The 15,264-nt window shown below is 30.6% G+C and overlaps 2 protein-coding genes across 2 annotated transcripts; both read right to left on the bottom strand.

Annotated features, from left to right (window-relative positions):
- Positions 1-839: 839 nt before the first annotated feature.
- LOC131671736 (facilitated trehalose transporter Tret1-like) lies at positions 840-4,082 on the bottom strand. The gene is made up of 4 exons (XM_058948400.1): positions 3,921-4,082; positions 2,003-2,536; positions 1,352-1,703; positions 840-1,266 (listed from the first exon to the last, which is right to left on the bottom strand). The coding sequence occupies exons 1-4, from the start codon at positions 3,988-3,990 to the stop codon at positions 840-842; spliced, it is 1,383 nt and encodes a 460-aa protein (XP_058804383.1). The 5' UTR covers positions 3,991-4,082.
- Positions 4,083-11,673: 7,591 nt separating this feature from the next.
- Positions 11,674-13,511, bottom strand: LOC131671754 (facilitated trehalose transporter Tret1-like). The gene is made up of 4 exons (XM_058948428.1): positions 13,460-13,511; positions 12,982-13,342; positions 12,615-12,919; positions 11,674-12,320 (listed from the first exon to the last, which is right to left on the bottom strand). The coding sequence occupies exons 1-4, from the start codon at positions 13,509-13,511 to the stop codon at positions 11,674-11,676; spliced, it is 1,365 nt and encodes a 454-aa protein (XP_058804411.1).
- Between the last annotated feature and the right edge of the window lie 1,753 nt (positions 13,512-15,264).

The raw sequence follows: 15,264 nt of genomic DNA, 5'->3' as shown, positions 1-15,264 counted from the left end.
GCCTGAAACCAAATTGATGATCTAGGATAAACTTTCTATTGTTTTTTAATGGGTTCATTCTAACTAGGATTAATTTTTCATAAATTTTGGAAAATGTTGATAAAAGACTAATTATCAGTCTGTATGAGGTTACTAGTTTAGTTTCTTTAACGGATTTAGGTATTAAAATAATCCCCGCTATTTTTTATTGAGAAGGAAGAAAGCAAAGACTAAAGTATGCATTAAAAATAATTCTTATGCATCTTATTACTATTAAGGATAAAAGCTGCTATTAATTGAGGAAATTTTGTAGAAAATTAACAATTCGTCGTCAATTTAAGAATTTTATTTTAAAAAATAATTACACTTTGCAGCATTTGGTCTTGTTCGTATCATTCATAAATTACTATGACAAAAAGAATAATAAATTATGAAACAAACTCACAGAGTTTATACATACAACGCTACAAAGCAAATGGCTTCGACTCTAAATGTCATTACAAGCGAGTGTCGTAAAAATTTTGCGAAGTTTTGGTATAAATTAAGATTGTTGTCTTCAAAATTTCATTCGTCAATTCGATATTTAAATTATGACTTTAAAATTAAATGAATTACGTGTATCCTGATGGTTTTATAATAAAAATCTCAATATGTACAAATCTCAACAATTAAATTTAAATTCATGAACATGAATTTTCTTGTCCTTTGAAATGACGTTATAAATCCTATGATAATAATGTGAATACGCATTCAATTCTGATCGAATTCCTACATTCAGAATTAAAAGTGCGAATAATCGAATTGCTGTCATAACAATCGATTAAATATTTTCGTTCCAAATAAAAGAGTCAAGTCAAAATTCAACGCTTAACAAGATCATCTTGAATTTGTTGCAACGTCTTGCCTTTCGTCTCAGGCATACAGATCAACGCATAAGGAACAATGAGTATCGTTAGACCGGCATACACGAAGAACACATTACTTTGACCAATAATTTCAATGAGCGGTTGATACGTCTTAGTTGAGATGAAAGCGAAAATAGCACCGGCAAGACTAGCAAAACAGGCAGCGATACATTTGACATTAGTTGGAAACAATTCCGAGAGGACAGCACTTGGAACGCACATGAGTCCCGCAAAGAAAGCTACATCGAAGAGGAATATTGAAGCAATTGGAAGCCATTGAAGTTGAGATACGTTCAGTCCTCGATCGATACAATAGAAGTGGATACCCAGACCTAGCATTCCTAAAGTTACTCCCAAACTCGAACCGATCAAAAGGATCCTCCTGCAAATAAATTACTTCTTAATTTTCTTAATTTCTCTCGCCAATGTCAAAAAAAAAAATTTTTTTGTTATCAAACGTTTTTTACCTTCCGCATTTGTCAATCATGACAATAGAGAAAACCGAAGCGACAACAGCTGAAGCACTAACGTACATGACGACAATTTTCGGTTCTATAAGGGTTGATTTGCTCTGAATGATTATCAGTTCCATGTAGAAAAGAATACTGTTGAAACCCGATAACTGCATGAAAGCCCACAGAACGACTATAAGGATCATAGCTTTCATAAGAGCTGGTTTACGTAATTCTTGGAGTTTGTCGCTGAATGTCTCTGATACCGCGTTCGAGACGAACCTCTTAACAGCATCAAGTTCTTCTTCAATCTGATGATTCGCACGATACCATTGAATTGATTTCTTAGCTTCTTCGAGTTTGTCCTCTAGAATTATATATATATATATATATATATATATTTTATTATGAATTTATAGGCTTAAGAAAACGTCACATTTTACGTGTAGTTATTCAATCTATACAAATAATATGAATATCACCAAAATACTTTATTGTAGAACATATAGCTACAAAAGATTTTTGATCTAATTGAATTTGCATGTATTATTAAATATAAATATTTCGTTATACATCACTGAAAATAGTATATAACATAGAAACTCTTAAGTTTAAATAATTTAATAATGGTATACTAGAAGGAAGCAAAATAAAAAGAAACTGTACCTTTGACAAAATGGTGTGGCGATTCAGGCATCCATAAAAATAATACCATAAGAGCAATGCAAGGAACCAGATAAATTGTAGCTGACACCTCCATGTTCAAATAACTACCAGCGATGTTTCCTATCATAACTCCAAAGGTACCACCGCAAGCAGCTAACGAGACCAGAGCTCCCCTAATCTCGGGTAATGATACTTCACCCAAGTATAGCGGGAACGAACTATAAGTCATACCCAAGCCCACTCCACTGGAAAACCTCGCTAAGTACAGGAATTCGGTACGTGTGGCAACAATCGTGAGAACCCAACAGAGACTGATGGGCACGAGAGTGAACAACATTGTTCTTTTGCTGCCGAAATAGCTGACTGACAAAGCACCCACAAAAGCACCCAAAAAGCGTCCAAGATTCAGCAACGATGCCACCCATGACGCTTCCTCGTCAGTCAGGAGCAACGATGAGCCTGGGGCTGTTAGTTTGGCTAAGTAAGGCGATGACCAACCACTTGATAAACCGAGCTGTACCAATACCATCGTCACTGCAATTCACGAGAATAATTTTCTTGTTAGAATCTGTAACGATTTCACCAATATTTTTTGATGGGCAGTGTTGACATGAACAAATCGTTCTTATTCTCATTATGCTTGACAGGCAGGTAAATATAATAGGAAATACGGATGATCATATCACAGAATAGCTGTAAACTCGATTGAAAGAATTAAGTTAATGCGTATACAAACAATGTTCTATCACCAAAACAATAGTAAAGGAAAATAGTTATTTAGGAAAAAGAACAATCTAAATGATGTATTGCATTTCGTAATTGGAAAAAATATTTTATCCCGAAAAGAAAATACGATTCAATAGTTTCAAAGAGATTTTTCTTTAATCGTTTGAGGACGATCAAAGCCAATTGTCTTTCTTAAAGTTATTAATCGCTGTTCAAATACAGCCGATTGACCATGTGTAAGACAGCACTTCCACTCAATTTAAATTCAACTCGATATGAAAAAGTCACCATATATTGCTTGCTATTTATACACTTTATCAAATTTTAATTGTAACACTAAACGCTTTTTTTTCTCAAGCATGTGGGGGATTTATCATTGATCGATGGCGAGGAAATTGAGTATGCTAAAATGATCGAGTTCGTATTTTTAATTGAGACTCTTACTCGAACGAATCCATTACACTATGTTTGATACACTCTTAAGTATTTTTGACGCGACGAAGACATTGATTTCTTCGATCTTCGTTGATTAACTTCAAATGTAGCTTGCATATAGAATAATAGATTTTTTCAACTCTAATTTTTCATCTTTGTTTCAGCTCAAAGGCAATTTCATTAAATAGGTACAGCAAATCAAAAACTACTGAGATGAATGTCAAATGAAATGTTCTGGTTTTAAATGAAAAAATTTCCACTATCTTGAAACTTATTTATTGCAACGTTTAGATGACCTAAATTTTGTTTTTCATCTGTTACTTGTTACTGCATTAAAACATTGTTACTTCAGCTATGCAAACTGCTATTGCAATTCATATGTCTCGACTCAATTGACGATCATCAACGATTTCATTTTATTCTAGAAAATGTTCAGTTTGCTAACTCACGATCATTCTCGAACATTTTGTCAAGAAGATTTTTGTCTAAGCTTTTAATTATATTTTCAACGAAATAAGAAAGTAGTTTATAAATTCGTTTATAATTAATCGTATTACACTTCTCTCATAATAGATCATTATTAATTTCAACAAAGCATCTACCATTGACTAAACTTTCTTTCAATATATTATTATCAAAGTGTATTATAAATCAGTTAGTTAAAATGCATTTAAAAATAAATGTTTAGTTGAATTTTTGTTTAAATCAACATAAGCAATTGAAAGAAAGTAATGAAGATTTAACGTAAAAATTTTACCACCAAATCCAGCTATAAGTTGCGGTAAATATTTCCGCAAGGAAGAAGTCTTCGAAGCCACTTGCACCATGGTTTGGTCACAAATGCTAAGAATAGTGTATCCCCCACAATATTAGTCGGCGATGGATCGAGAATCCTCCTTGCGACGCGTCTCACTCTCAACTGAAGTTCGATGCAGCGGCACGTCGACTCTTTTTAATTTCGCTGTTCCTGCGCGCGCAAATGTCAGGATAAATTCTTGCTATTATTGCGCAATCATGATCCCTCTCGTGCGATGCTCCGCAAATAAGGTAATGCTTTTGCGATTATGTAATAAGGGAAAACTTGTTTTCTTTTCTCTTCTTCGTGCCGAAAACAATTGAAGTTTATATCACCGTCTCGTCGCGATCAATGAAGTTTCTCGGTCCTCTCTGGCTTTTATTTTGCAACGAACTTTTCTTGTTGCATCATAGCTTAGCATAGTCGAATTGACGTGGGATGTATCATGATAAGCGGTGATTTTTTACTCGATTAATTACAAAAGATTGTTATTCACCGGTTTCCCGATTAGATCGCTTTGAAAACTACCAGACAAAAGCAAATTACCAAAGATAGATTACGATTGGAGATGAATTAGAATGAAAAATTGATTTGATTTCAATTAATCCTTGTCAGCTTTCATAGAAGAATTTTCTATAGAATAAGTCATTGTTGTAATTCTGACGCATACTGCTACATTAAATCATTCGTCGTGAAAAACTTGCGAGTATCAAGACCAAAGAGAATCTATATCAATTGTTTAATAGTATCAGTACTTGGCAAATAATAAGGGAAATCCCAAATCAAATGTCCCGCATTGCCATATTTTGTTATCTGGAAAAATTGCAGCAACGAAACAACTTAACATTTCAAAAGTTATATCGCCATCGTGTGTAAACGAAGCCGACATCATCGTTTTTAAAATAGAACTAATTAAGCAACCAAATAAAATCGTCACGTCGTAAGATAATAGTATTTTAATTTCTTGTTTTTAAAGTATTTGTAATTTTGCGGAGACTTCGTAAATAATTCCTGGATGTATTTTCTATAATTCAAATTCTATGTTTAGAATTATTTTAATTATCAATCCGGTCGCGAATGACTTTGATAAGTTTGTTTTCTTTTTTGTTTTTTTTTCTAAAGCAGCTAGCTGATTATTTATATACAAAAATGCATAATTAACATATTCTAACAGTGCTTCATGTTCAAATTTAACTATGATTATTATCTTTTTTATTTTATCTGCAAAAGAACGTCGTTGAAATCTCCAATATTTTACGCTTTTTCGTCAAACGAAGACAACAAAATCACGAAAGAAAGAAAAGAATTAAGTTAATAATTTCGTCATAAGTTACATGAAATGGGAAGTTTTTTCTTCTGACGCCAGTACAAATAATCAACCGAATAAATTCACGTCTGAGCTGATAGGCGTGTGCTTATCACGTGTTTTAATGAATCGAATGAAGTTGCTATTACAACATGTGTACTCACAAAAATTTACAAGTAGAAAGTGATCGTTGGAGAGCAATAAGTCACTTTTAAGCTTTCCGGGCTTCACGTCATTTTGTCCAGCTTATTGAAATTCCTCTTTATATGCAGACAATTTGAGTGTTTTCGAGCAGGTCAATCCATGTTATAGAAAATGTATCTATTTAATAAACAACCGATCGGATGAATAAATCTTAATTGTACGGGTCAGCGGGACGACAATGACGATACTACAGAGCTTTTATGAAAACAGATTTTCCGCGCGCGTTGGTGTACAAATTGCCGGTAATCGGAGTCAAGTGTTAGTGCTACGTTATATTTTTTGCCTAGTCGATAAATCCTTCCAATTAAAATTGAAAAAGAGAGGAAGAGAGAGAAATATATATACTAATCGGTCGTACATCCGTCAGGTGTCTTTTATAGGCGCCGCGCGAAAATCACAACAATCTAGCTTCAAAATCCACGACAGTGTGGATGGTGGTACTTTGATTAGATTAAAAGTGCCGATTCATGCCGAGGAAGGAGGAGTCGGTGAATTAATTAAATATGAATTACTCGTCTTCATTAGTACTAGGCGGCTGTATATTGCATGATAACTATCTACTCTTATGTGACGTATGTGCTTGAGTAAACATTTGGTAATTGGCAGACGTTTTTCATGAAATAGATATACGTACGTCGAAACTTGAGAAACGTCGTATGAGCGACATAGTTACGCTTGGACTGTAAGAATTCGACTGTTCAAACCATCTTTGATGATATTTAAAATTTTCAATGATTTATTCTGCAAACTCACGACAGATGATTCGATGATATTTTATTCTATATTTAGTTAAAGTTCTAAAAGAATTCTCTTTTTCGAAATTGTGAAACGAATTGTGAACAAATTTCTTTTTGAAAGACATTAAGAAAGTTAATAAATTAAGCAATATTTAAACCAAATTATCGTACATAATACGTCATATTGTTCGACCACTGTAAATTTCTATTTGCTTAAAATTCGGAAACACAGTAAATATATGTTGTTATTGAATATGTTGTAACAAGATTGATATTAGAAAAGAAACTTTTCAGTTGATTTCTGATAAAGGGCAAGTACAGTGTTAAATATCTGGATTCGCAGCTTTTCAACGACTCTACTACTCATTAAGCAAGCAAAAAAAAGTTGTTAATGCAATGTTGCAATATATAAATATCTTGTTTTATTTCCTACAGGTAACTCTTTATCAATGAAAAATGCTATTGAACTTTCACCAATTTAATATTCACATAAAATAAATTGGTGTTCTATACATACATATGATTATATTCCTTTATTAGGTGTTAAAATTTTAATTGGGTTTTAGATGTCATACTGATTTCAAAATATGCTAATATTCTTATGGTAGATAGACTATGTAAGAAATATACGTTAAAATAATTTTAATTACAACAATTTGAAATTGTAAAAGGTGAAATTTTTGAAAGAATATTTGGAACCATTTATTGTAAGTATCTAGATATTACCAAACCTACTGAAAACAATGGAGATTCAATGCAAACACAGCGTCACAACCAAACAGTTGTTATGAATATCATAATGTCTCATGAATTTTCTTATGAAATTCGAAAAAAGTATTACATATTTCAACTTGCGCACTACGTAAATTTTACTGTTAGAGTTAATTTAGAGTTAATTACATCAACTTACATTAGAACACTACAATTTTATATCCTGTGTCGCGATTATATTTAAATTTATAGAATTCATAAAGAAATTGATCAGAATTACATATATATAACAGAGTTATTGGTATAATTATAATTCTGATAAATTTTAAGCTACGATTGATATATAAAGTTAGAACGATTATCTAATTAAATTAAATTAAATCAACAAGTAATGGTTGCTAGGATTTCGTTAGAAAACTGATTGTTATGAAAAATAGTAAACATTATTAAATCAAGAGAGTTTGATTCTATAAAACGTGTATATAATATATATTTAGAAATGGTGAAAACATTCTTATATTTAATCTAAAACAATTGACCTCTGTATCAAAAATTATTTTTGATATTTAGTGAATAGTATTACTTATTGTTGTTAAACCGCTCATGTAATGATTTTTTGTACAGTTGTGATAATTAAATACTTTCATTTGTAGAAAATTCTATTATTTCATTATTATTCTGTGAATATTAACTTTTTTATCAAGGCTATGTCGAAATATACATATCTGTTTATTAACATCAACTATTTACCTATATATTAGGTCTAGATACTATCGTTTAAATAAAAATTATAAATGGATGAAGTATTTTGAAATACCTATTTTTAATTAAAAATATTTCACAATGTTTTACGCTACAGTCTACTTCACATACTATTTATTCCTATGACGAGAAACAAGGATTGCTTAAACGCTATTGAGTTTCATTTACCAGGAAATAAATTAAAACTTCATGAAAAATGATTGTTAATGGATACCAAAATTATTAATTTTACCAATTTAATTAGATAGATACTAGTTTTATTAAAAGCATGCTTTTTTTGAAAATATCATTGATATGACTGACTAATTAATCAAAAATTATGCTTGTAAAACGGAGAAAATGAACGATCTTGAATAATTAAATTACAATAATTTATTTATCAACGATATAATATAATCATTAACTTGCACATAGATATTGAAACGATTAAACAGACGATGAAAGACACACGTGTGGATCGCGTTGCCTATAACTAGGGACTATTGAGTCAAAATTTATAATTAAATAAATAAATTACTCACGGTTTTTATAAAAGTTATATCAATTTTATTACAAAAATCGTTCTGATGCAAAAATAAGACATGCAAGCTTCACCGTTCAAATCGAAACGTTAATACAATTTTGACCTAATCAATTCTATCCTTTAAGAAAATAAAATATGTGGCAAGTGCAGTCAATGATATCGATATTTTAATACTAGAAAGTATTAAAATAAATCGTCTAATAAGTCGATCGCAAAGGCGAATCGTCGCTATCGTTATGATTACAGAATTAGCATTAAGAAGTACTTATGAAACGGCTGACGATAGTCCAATGATCGTAGAGTTACTTTTTCATAAAATCATTTCTATATAGAATGGAACGTTGTTAAAGCTTTACATCTACATAAAGATGAATAGCGTCATTGTGAGAAAGTCGCTTTCTACACGTGGCGTAACCAAAACACACCTGAGAAAACTATATAAAAGACTTGTATATTTAAATTAGTTTTCTGCTTTAATATTTGAAGTGCATGACTTAAGAGGTCAAGAAAGGGTCTTACAATGAAAATTGAAGGTTTACTTAATTATTGTATAAAAAATGTTCTAATAAAGATACGCGCTTGAAATTATTTTCATTAATCGATAAAAGCTTTAATCTTCTTTGTCATAAAAAATTTTAATTTCATGCCTCACAAAGTCACCGTTCGAATAATCTTTCTTAATTAGAAAATTTGACTTTTCCACGATTTTTTAAATGCTAAAGTAAACGAAAACCATTTTGCTCTGTATCAGATGCTCCTATAACAACGAATGAAACTAATGCACCTCAAAAATTATAAACAACCTGAAAGTAAAATAAAAAAATTTTGCGTCATTATATAAATAGTCGTGTATATATAATAACGGATGAAATTACCTCACAAAGTGACATAACAAAGCAGCTAAACAAACCCGAGCGATGCCCAGCCAAACTACGGTGTCAGCAGCGAAAACTATTAGTCATCCAGCAACTATAAGAATGACTGTAATGACATGTCTTTTTACTACCGAAAAGGTTGACGCATGTTCAGACTAATACAGCGCCAGTAAATCAACTTGTATAAAGAATATATGCTATCCGTGAAGCCTCGGACAAGCTCAAGGAACAAACAAGTTGGCAGAAGTTAATAGGGCTAAATACAAAGATGCCAACAAATATTACACCAACTTGATACATGAGAAGCCACACTGAAAAATTAATTGTCTGATCAACTTTTCATACATGGGACTTTTACTAAGTAAAAATAAAATTATGGAAAGATGTATGTAGGGAGAAGATTTCAACCTAACGATATGTCACTACAATTATTTTCAAACAATTATTTTCTGAAGTAAAGTAATTATAAATAAATCAAATAATGGAAAAAGAAGAACAGGAAATTTTAAATAAATTTTGATCAAGCGAGTCTTAAAAGTTATATTTCCATACCTGCACAGTTTGCGGATACAAAATTTTGATCCGAAATCGTTTATGTGAACCATCCACCAATAACGAACTTTGGCGCCCATTTTATTTATAGTTTTCTGCTCGTCTGAATATTATTTGACTTTGTTTGATAAGATAAGAATTATAGCATTCAAATTCTGTTTTTACATAATAGAACAATAAGCTATCAAGTAAAAAATTTCTTCACGGGTGGGCCTCATCGACGCCCTGCATGGTTAATACGAACATTTGAGTAAATAGACTCAATACTATTTTGTGCTTGTTTTTACGTATCGCGTGGATTCTACTTTCAGAATAAAAACATCATTGACATTTCTACAAATTTTCACTGTAAGTTATAGAGAAACGCCTTCTAGATTTACAATTTTATTAGTCTATATTTTCAATTTTTTTCCAATTTTTTAATTATAGGAGTTTTGATTTATTGTAATAAATAATTAAATATCCGTTTCTTTAGGAATGGGTTATATAAATTTTTTCTGACAAAAATTCAAATTTAAATTAGATACATTTGTGATATACATAACAGATAAATCTGAATTTGATATTAAATATGCCATAACATTTGTTTAATGGATCAGAACGTTGATAAAAAAAAAACAAATTTATTCATTCAGTATACAAATAAATCTTGTAATTAAAGCAGAATTACTAATATATATTTAATAAATAAAAATTATCTTAATTTTTTTAAATAGAATATATAATTATGAATATTGTAAGCGTTGCCACACACTAAGAACGCAGCCTCTCAAATCCTTTCTTTGCTTATATAACGAGATTATGCAATATTATTAAAGATACCTCTAATATTATCTAATATAATCTCTATTATTATTGAACTATAATATTATTAACTATAACTACACATGCGCACAGACACATATATATATCAAGCAGATTGATTATGATAAGAAACGATAAGAAAACAAATAGAACATACAATATAATAAAACAATAGAAATCATACGGTTCACTATAATGAAGAAGATGTAGAATATAGTTTTCCATTTATAATATCTGTTTTTGTCATATAAAACTTTAAAAAACATAATTCACGACTGTGAAATATTGAACTGAAAGCTTAAATATTACCCACAACGATATCTTACGACTCACAATTATCATGAATATTTCATAATATAGAATTTTGCTCTTTTCATATTTTTTTCATTTCATTATAACATATAGTTGAAGTATAAAATTAAAAAAAATGAATTATTAGTACAAGAAAATTTGGAATGATGAGCTGATGTTTAAAATAAAGTTCACATACCTACAGAGACATCTAGATCAAATAAACAGGTAATTTCTTTTCAAGCAATGATTCTTCATCCGAAGTTGTTTTTGTTCACCAGCAGACTAACAACAAACTTCCAGGCCCATTCTATTACTTTTCTATTTATTTACCATTGAATTTGAGTGGATAAAGTAGTTACAGCATGTAATACAGAAGTCTTTTAATTGGATAATAATAAAGTAGTGAAATTCTTCACGATTACGTTCCATGTGTACTACGTCATTAACGAAACGATTGGGTAAATAGACGTCGGCTATGATGTCAAGGTAAAGAGCTCATGAGAGTACAACATTTTACTAGAGCAAAGTAAGATTGTTGAATTAACGTTAAATACTCATGCCTAGTGCAATAAAATTCTTACACCACGTAAGTATACATTCCATTATTACTTCGACCATTTACCCTCCATTTATCCAATTTACATTGCCCCACTAAAATATTTCCTATATCATCGGATTTATAACTAAATATATTTTTATGATATAGGAATTAAGTCAATACATGTATATTGTTTATTTTATATAAAAAATAGCCAAAAAAACTCATAGCTGTAGTTCATTGCGCTGATATAATTCTTTAGTATCTTACAAAATAATATCATAAAATTAATTATACAATCAATAATCGACGTGCTAGTATTAATGTTAAAAAAAATTAATACTTGCACGTCGATTGTCATTCAAATTGACGCCGAACTTAACTAAGCCGAAACTTCATTTATTAACGTTATCTCATCAGATCATTTTGAATCTGTTGCAGTGTTTTACCTTTAGTTTCTGGCATGAAAATCAAAGCATAAGGAACGGCCAAAAAAGTGATAAGCGCATGACCATAAAATACATAAGCTTCTCCATACATATCAACTAATGGTTGATATAGTTTAGACGTTAGAAAAGATGCAGCAGATGCCGTAATATTAGCAAGCAGAGCAGCAACAAATTTTATATTCGCGGAATAAACTTCACTGGATACAATGGAAGGTATAGCATTAAGACCGTTTGCAAAACTTGCGATAAAAAAAAACAGTGATGCTATGGGTAACCATTGAGCTCCATTCCAGTCTATTCCTTTAGTTACTAAAATAAAATGAGTACCGAGACACATAAGTGCAATGGAAACTCCAGTGCTCGAAGTAATGAATAGAAGCTTTCTGCCAAATCGGTCATACAGTCCCATAGTTATAATTGACGAGATAACTGAAATAGTTAGTACATATGAAACTGCTGAAGATGGTTCGACCACTGTAGATTTACTGTTGCGTAGTATAGTCTCCATATTGAAAATGATATTCATCAAACCGCACATTTGTGAGAAAGCAAAAAGTATCATGACTAGGAATGTAGCTTTCCTCACGTGCCGAAGTCGAAATTCAGCTGGAAATAATAAAATCATTAATATCAGCGATCTACTTTGCGCGTCAGACAAGTTACGCGTTATCTGAATATTCATTTTTGGATAAGATACGAAGTATTGTCATTTGACGTACCAGTTATTCTCAATGCACGCTGAATTATCAACAAATATGCATCGATGTAATATCGTTTTTATTTTTTAATAGATTATCAGAATTCATCAAATAGTGTCACAAATGATCGAGTAGCCTTACTTAACGTTGTTTAGTCATTAACAAAATTTTAATTAATTTAATGTTATCATTAATCAGTTACCTAATTTCTCCATAAAACTAGTAGATGCTGTTAGTTCAACGAATTTTACAACTCCTTCAAGTTCGTGTTCAACATCATCAACACCTCCGCGGTACCACCGAAGTGATTCTCTAGCTCCTTTGACATCGTCAATTTTAACGAGATGATGAGGTGAATCGGGCAGAAAAAATAGCACAATAATAAGAATAGCACTAGGTACAAAATAAGTTATACTAGACGCTTGGATGCTCATACGTGGGCCTGTTAAACTTCCGAAGAGATTACCAAATGGAAAACCCATTGCGGCAAATGATACGAGTGCACCCCTGAAATACAGATATTACGTAAAAAATAGAGCTCAATGAATTATTATCAACTACAAGCATACCTAATATCAGGTGGAGCTATTTCCCCAAGATACAGTGCGAAACAACTAAAAGCCAAACCATAGCCCGTACCAAGGCTGACACGAGCAACACACAACCATAATGCGGAATTGGCAAAATAGCTGATGATCCAACCGATAAGAAAAGGAATACCCGTAATGAGGCAAGACTTTTTGCTTCCCAGAAAGTTAACACAAATCGAGCCCAATATTGCACCAGTAAATTTGCCTAAATAAAGAATTGAAGTAACCCATGAAGCTTCGTCCGAGTTCAATGGTATTGGAGAATTGGGAGCTGTCAATTGAGCAACGTAAGGCGAAGTCCAGATGCCAACTATACCTATTTCGAATGGTATTATCCACACTGAAAATCAAATGTTATCACTTTAATAAAATATACCAAATACATAACAAATATATAAAAATTATTTTAAAGAGTTAATACTATCAACTGTTATAATTGACAACTAATACTACGTACCTGTGACAATTGCTAGAGCTTGTGGAAAAATTCGTCTTATTTTAGCAAACATTTTTGTTGAATAAGAATTTTTTTATAGGCACTAAATTAAAAGTTAGATTCGTTCGAGACTTCTCCTTCTCGGACTCTAGCAAACTGGATACTCTTTAGGCCTTTTAATTTCACATCCAACTAATCACTTATCTTTCGATGGTCAGTAATTCAAAAGGCGATTTAAGATACTATAATATTATTGATTCAGCTTACGAATATTCATAAAACGATGGAAACACTTTATGACCGGTGTGTTGCGCGAATGCTTATCAACAGATAAATAATATCAGTTAATTTACAATGTTTTTATTTGGCAGTGATTTTTTCAAACAACAAGATACAGTCGTGCTTCGAATATTGATCTTTCAACTAATCCGTCACTCAAAATTATAAAATAGCTAAACCTGCACCATATTGTATTCCAATGGTTCCCAAATAATTATGTTTATTCGTTGTGTTCATGAAATCTCATATCCTATAAACATTGTCCATTTCGTTTTATTTTTCTTATGCAAAAATGAGATAAACTGTAGCTTAGAAGTACTAATAATGATCTAGGCACTTGTAAAAATCGCATTACATCAATTTATGTCATTCCAAAAATGATTATTTAATAAAAGAGTAGATCACAAAAATAATAAAAAATTGAAATATTTTTGTAAATAAATGGTATGATTAAAATAGGAATTTATATTTTTTCATAATACGTTTTTACATAATGTAATGTTCGATCAAATATAACAATTATCGCTTAGCCGCGAGAAATACGAAATACATACATAACGATGTATCTGTAAACCTCCTCAAACAAATCTACAAGTGGCTGATACGATTTAAACTGCAATTAAAATCATACATCAGTAATTCAGAAAATTTCAAAGAAAATGTCAATTAATCTGATATTAGTTACATAAAGACGAATGCACAAAAATATGTCTTGATAAGTGAAGATTATAGTTTGACCTAGTAAATATTATTATTTTAGCGAATTTTCTTAAAAGCTACTAAAGATATTAATATACAGAGCAGTATCAGGTAAGGAATGTGACAAACTTATTTGTTACAGATAAAGAATGTCACATTTACTTACAAATGTATTTGATGGCATCTATGATGTCATCACATGTATTATTTGACAATTTAATTACATTTAATAGTCTTATTCGGCATGATTGAAATATAGAAAAAATTTGATTCGGTGTTAAAACAATCTTTGTTAACATTTTATAATTTTCAGGTTATTTTAAAATTATATAAAATAATTATGCCATGTATAAGGAAGGATAATTTTAGGTTTCAATATTTAATTAATATAAATCGCGTGAATGCTTATCAGTCTTTAGAAGTAAAAAATTACGACAGCTCATGTTCTTTGATATGAAGTTAACAAAACGTACTAATTTATAGATAAGAAATTTGAGTAACTTGTAGGCTTAAAGTTTTATAAAATTATTATCTACTTTATTGAACAATGATGAATATGAAATGCTATTAACAATGACCTTATCATCAATATACCGTAACTATAAATTTTTTCAACGCATTAATTAACTTGTGATCTAAAAATGAAAAATAACAATAACCTACTAATTTTTGCCTTTCTTTCACCAATCAATCGTTTATAAAAATATATTTTTATTCAGATCAATTTCAGTGCTAAATTTTAATTTTTTTAAGAAAAGAATGTCATATATAATTTATAAATCTTTCCTGTTAAATGTACATTTACTTTTTGAATGAATAAATAATTTTTAATTTTAACTCATCTAAGT

This window comes from Phymastichus coffea, unplaced genomic scaffold (genome assembly GCF_024137745.1).
Source record: "Phymastichus coffea isolate CEN01 unplaced genomic scaffold, Cenicafe_Pcof_1.1 PCOF00134, whole genome shotgun sequence".
In the NCBI taxonomy this organism is placed as follows: domain Eukaryota; kingdom Metazoa; phylum Arthropoda; class Insecta; order Hymenoptera; family Eulophidae; genus Phymastichus; species Phymastichus coffea.
The sequence above is the reverse complement of the archived record's forward strand: the minus strand, read 5'-3'. Positions and strand labels throughout refer to the sequence as shown.

Coding starts and splice junctions, on each gene's coding strand:
- LOC131671754 (XM_058948428.1), bottom strand. CDS start 13,511: ATGTTTGCTAAAATAAGACGAATTTTTCCACAAGCTCTAGCAATTGTC. Junction 13,343..13,459: donor AGCTCTAGCAATTGTCACAG/GTACGTAGTATT, acceptor TTTGATTTTCAG/TGTGGATAATACCATTCGAA. Junction 12,920..12,981: donor ATAGCTCCACCTGATATTAG/GTATGCTTGTAG, acceptor TCTGTATTTCAG/GGGTGCACTCGTATCATTTG.
- LOC131671736 (XM_058948400.1), bottom strand. CDS start 3,990: ATGGTGCAAGTGGCTTCGAAGACTTCTTCCTTGCGGAAATATTTACCG. Junction 2,537..3,920: donor ACTTATAGCTGGATTTGGTG/GTAAAATTTTTA, acceptor CGTGAATTGCAG/TGACGATGGTATTGGTACAG. Junction 1,704..2,002: donor GCCACACCATTTTGTCAAAG/GTACAGTTTCTT, acceptor ATATAATTCTAG/AGGACAAACTCGAAGAAGCT.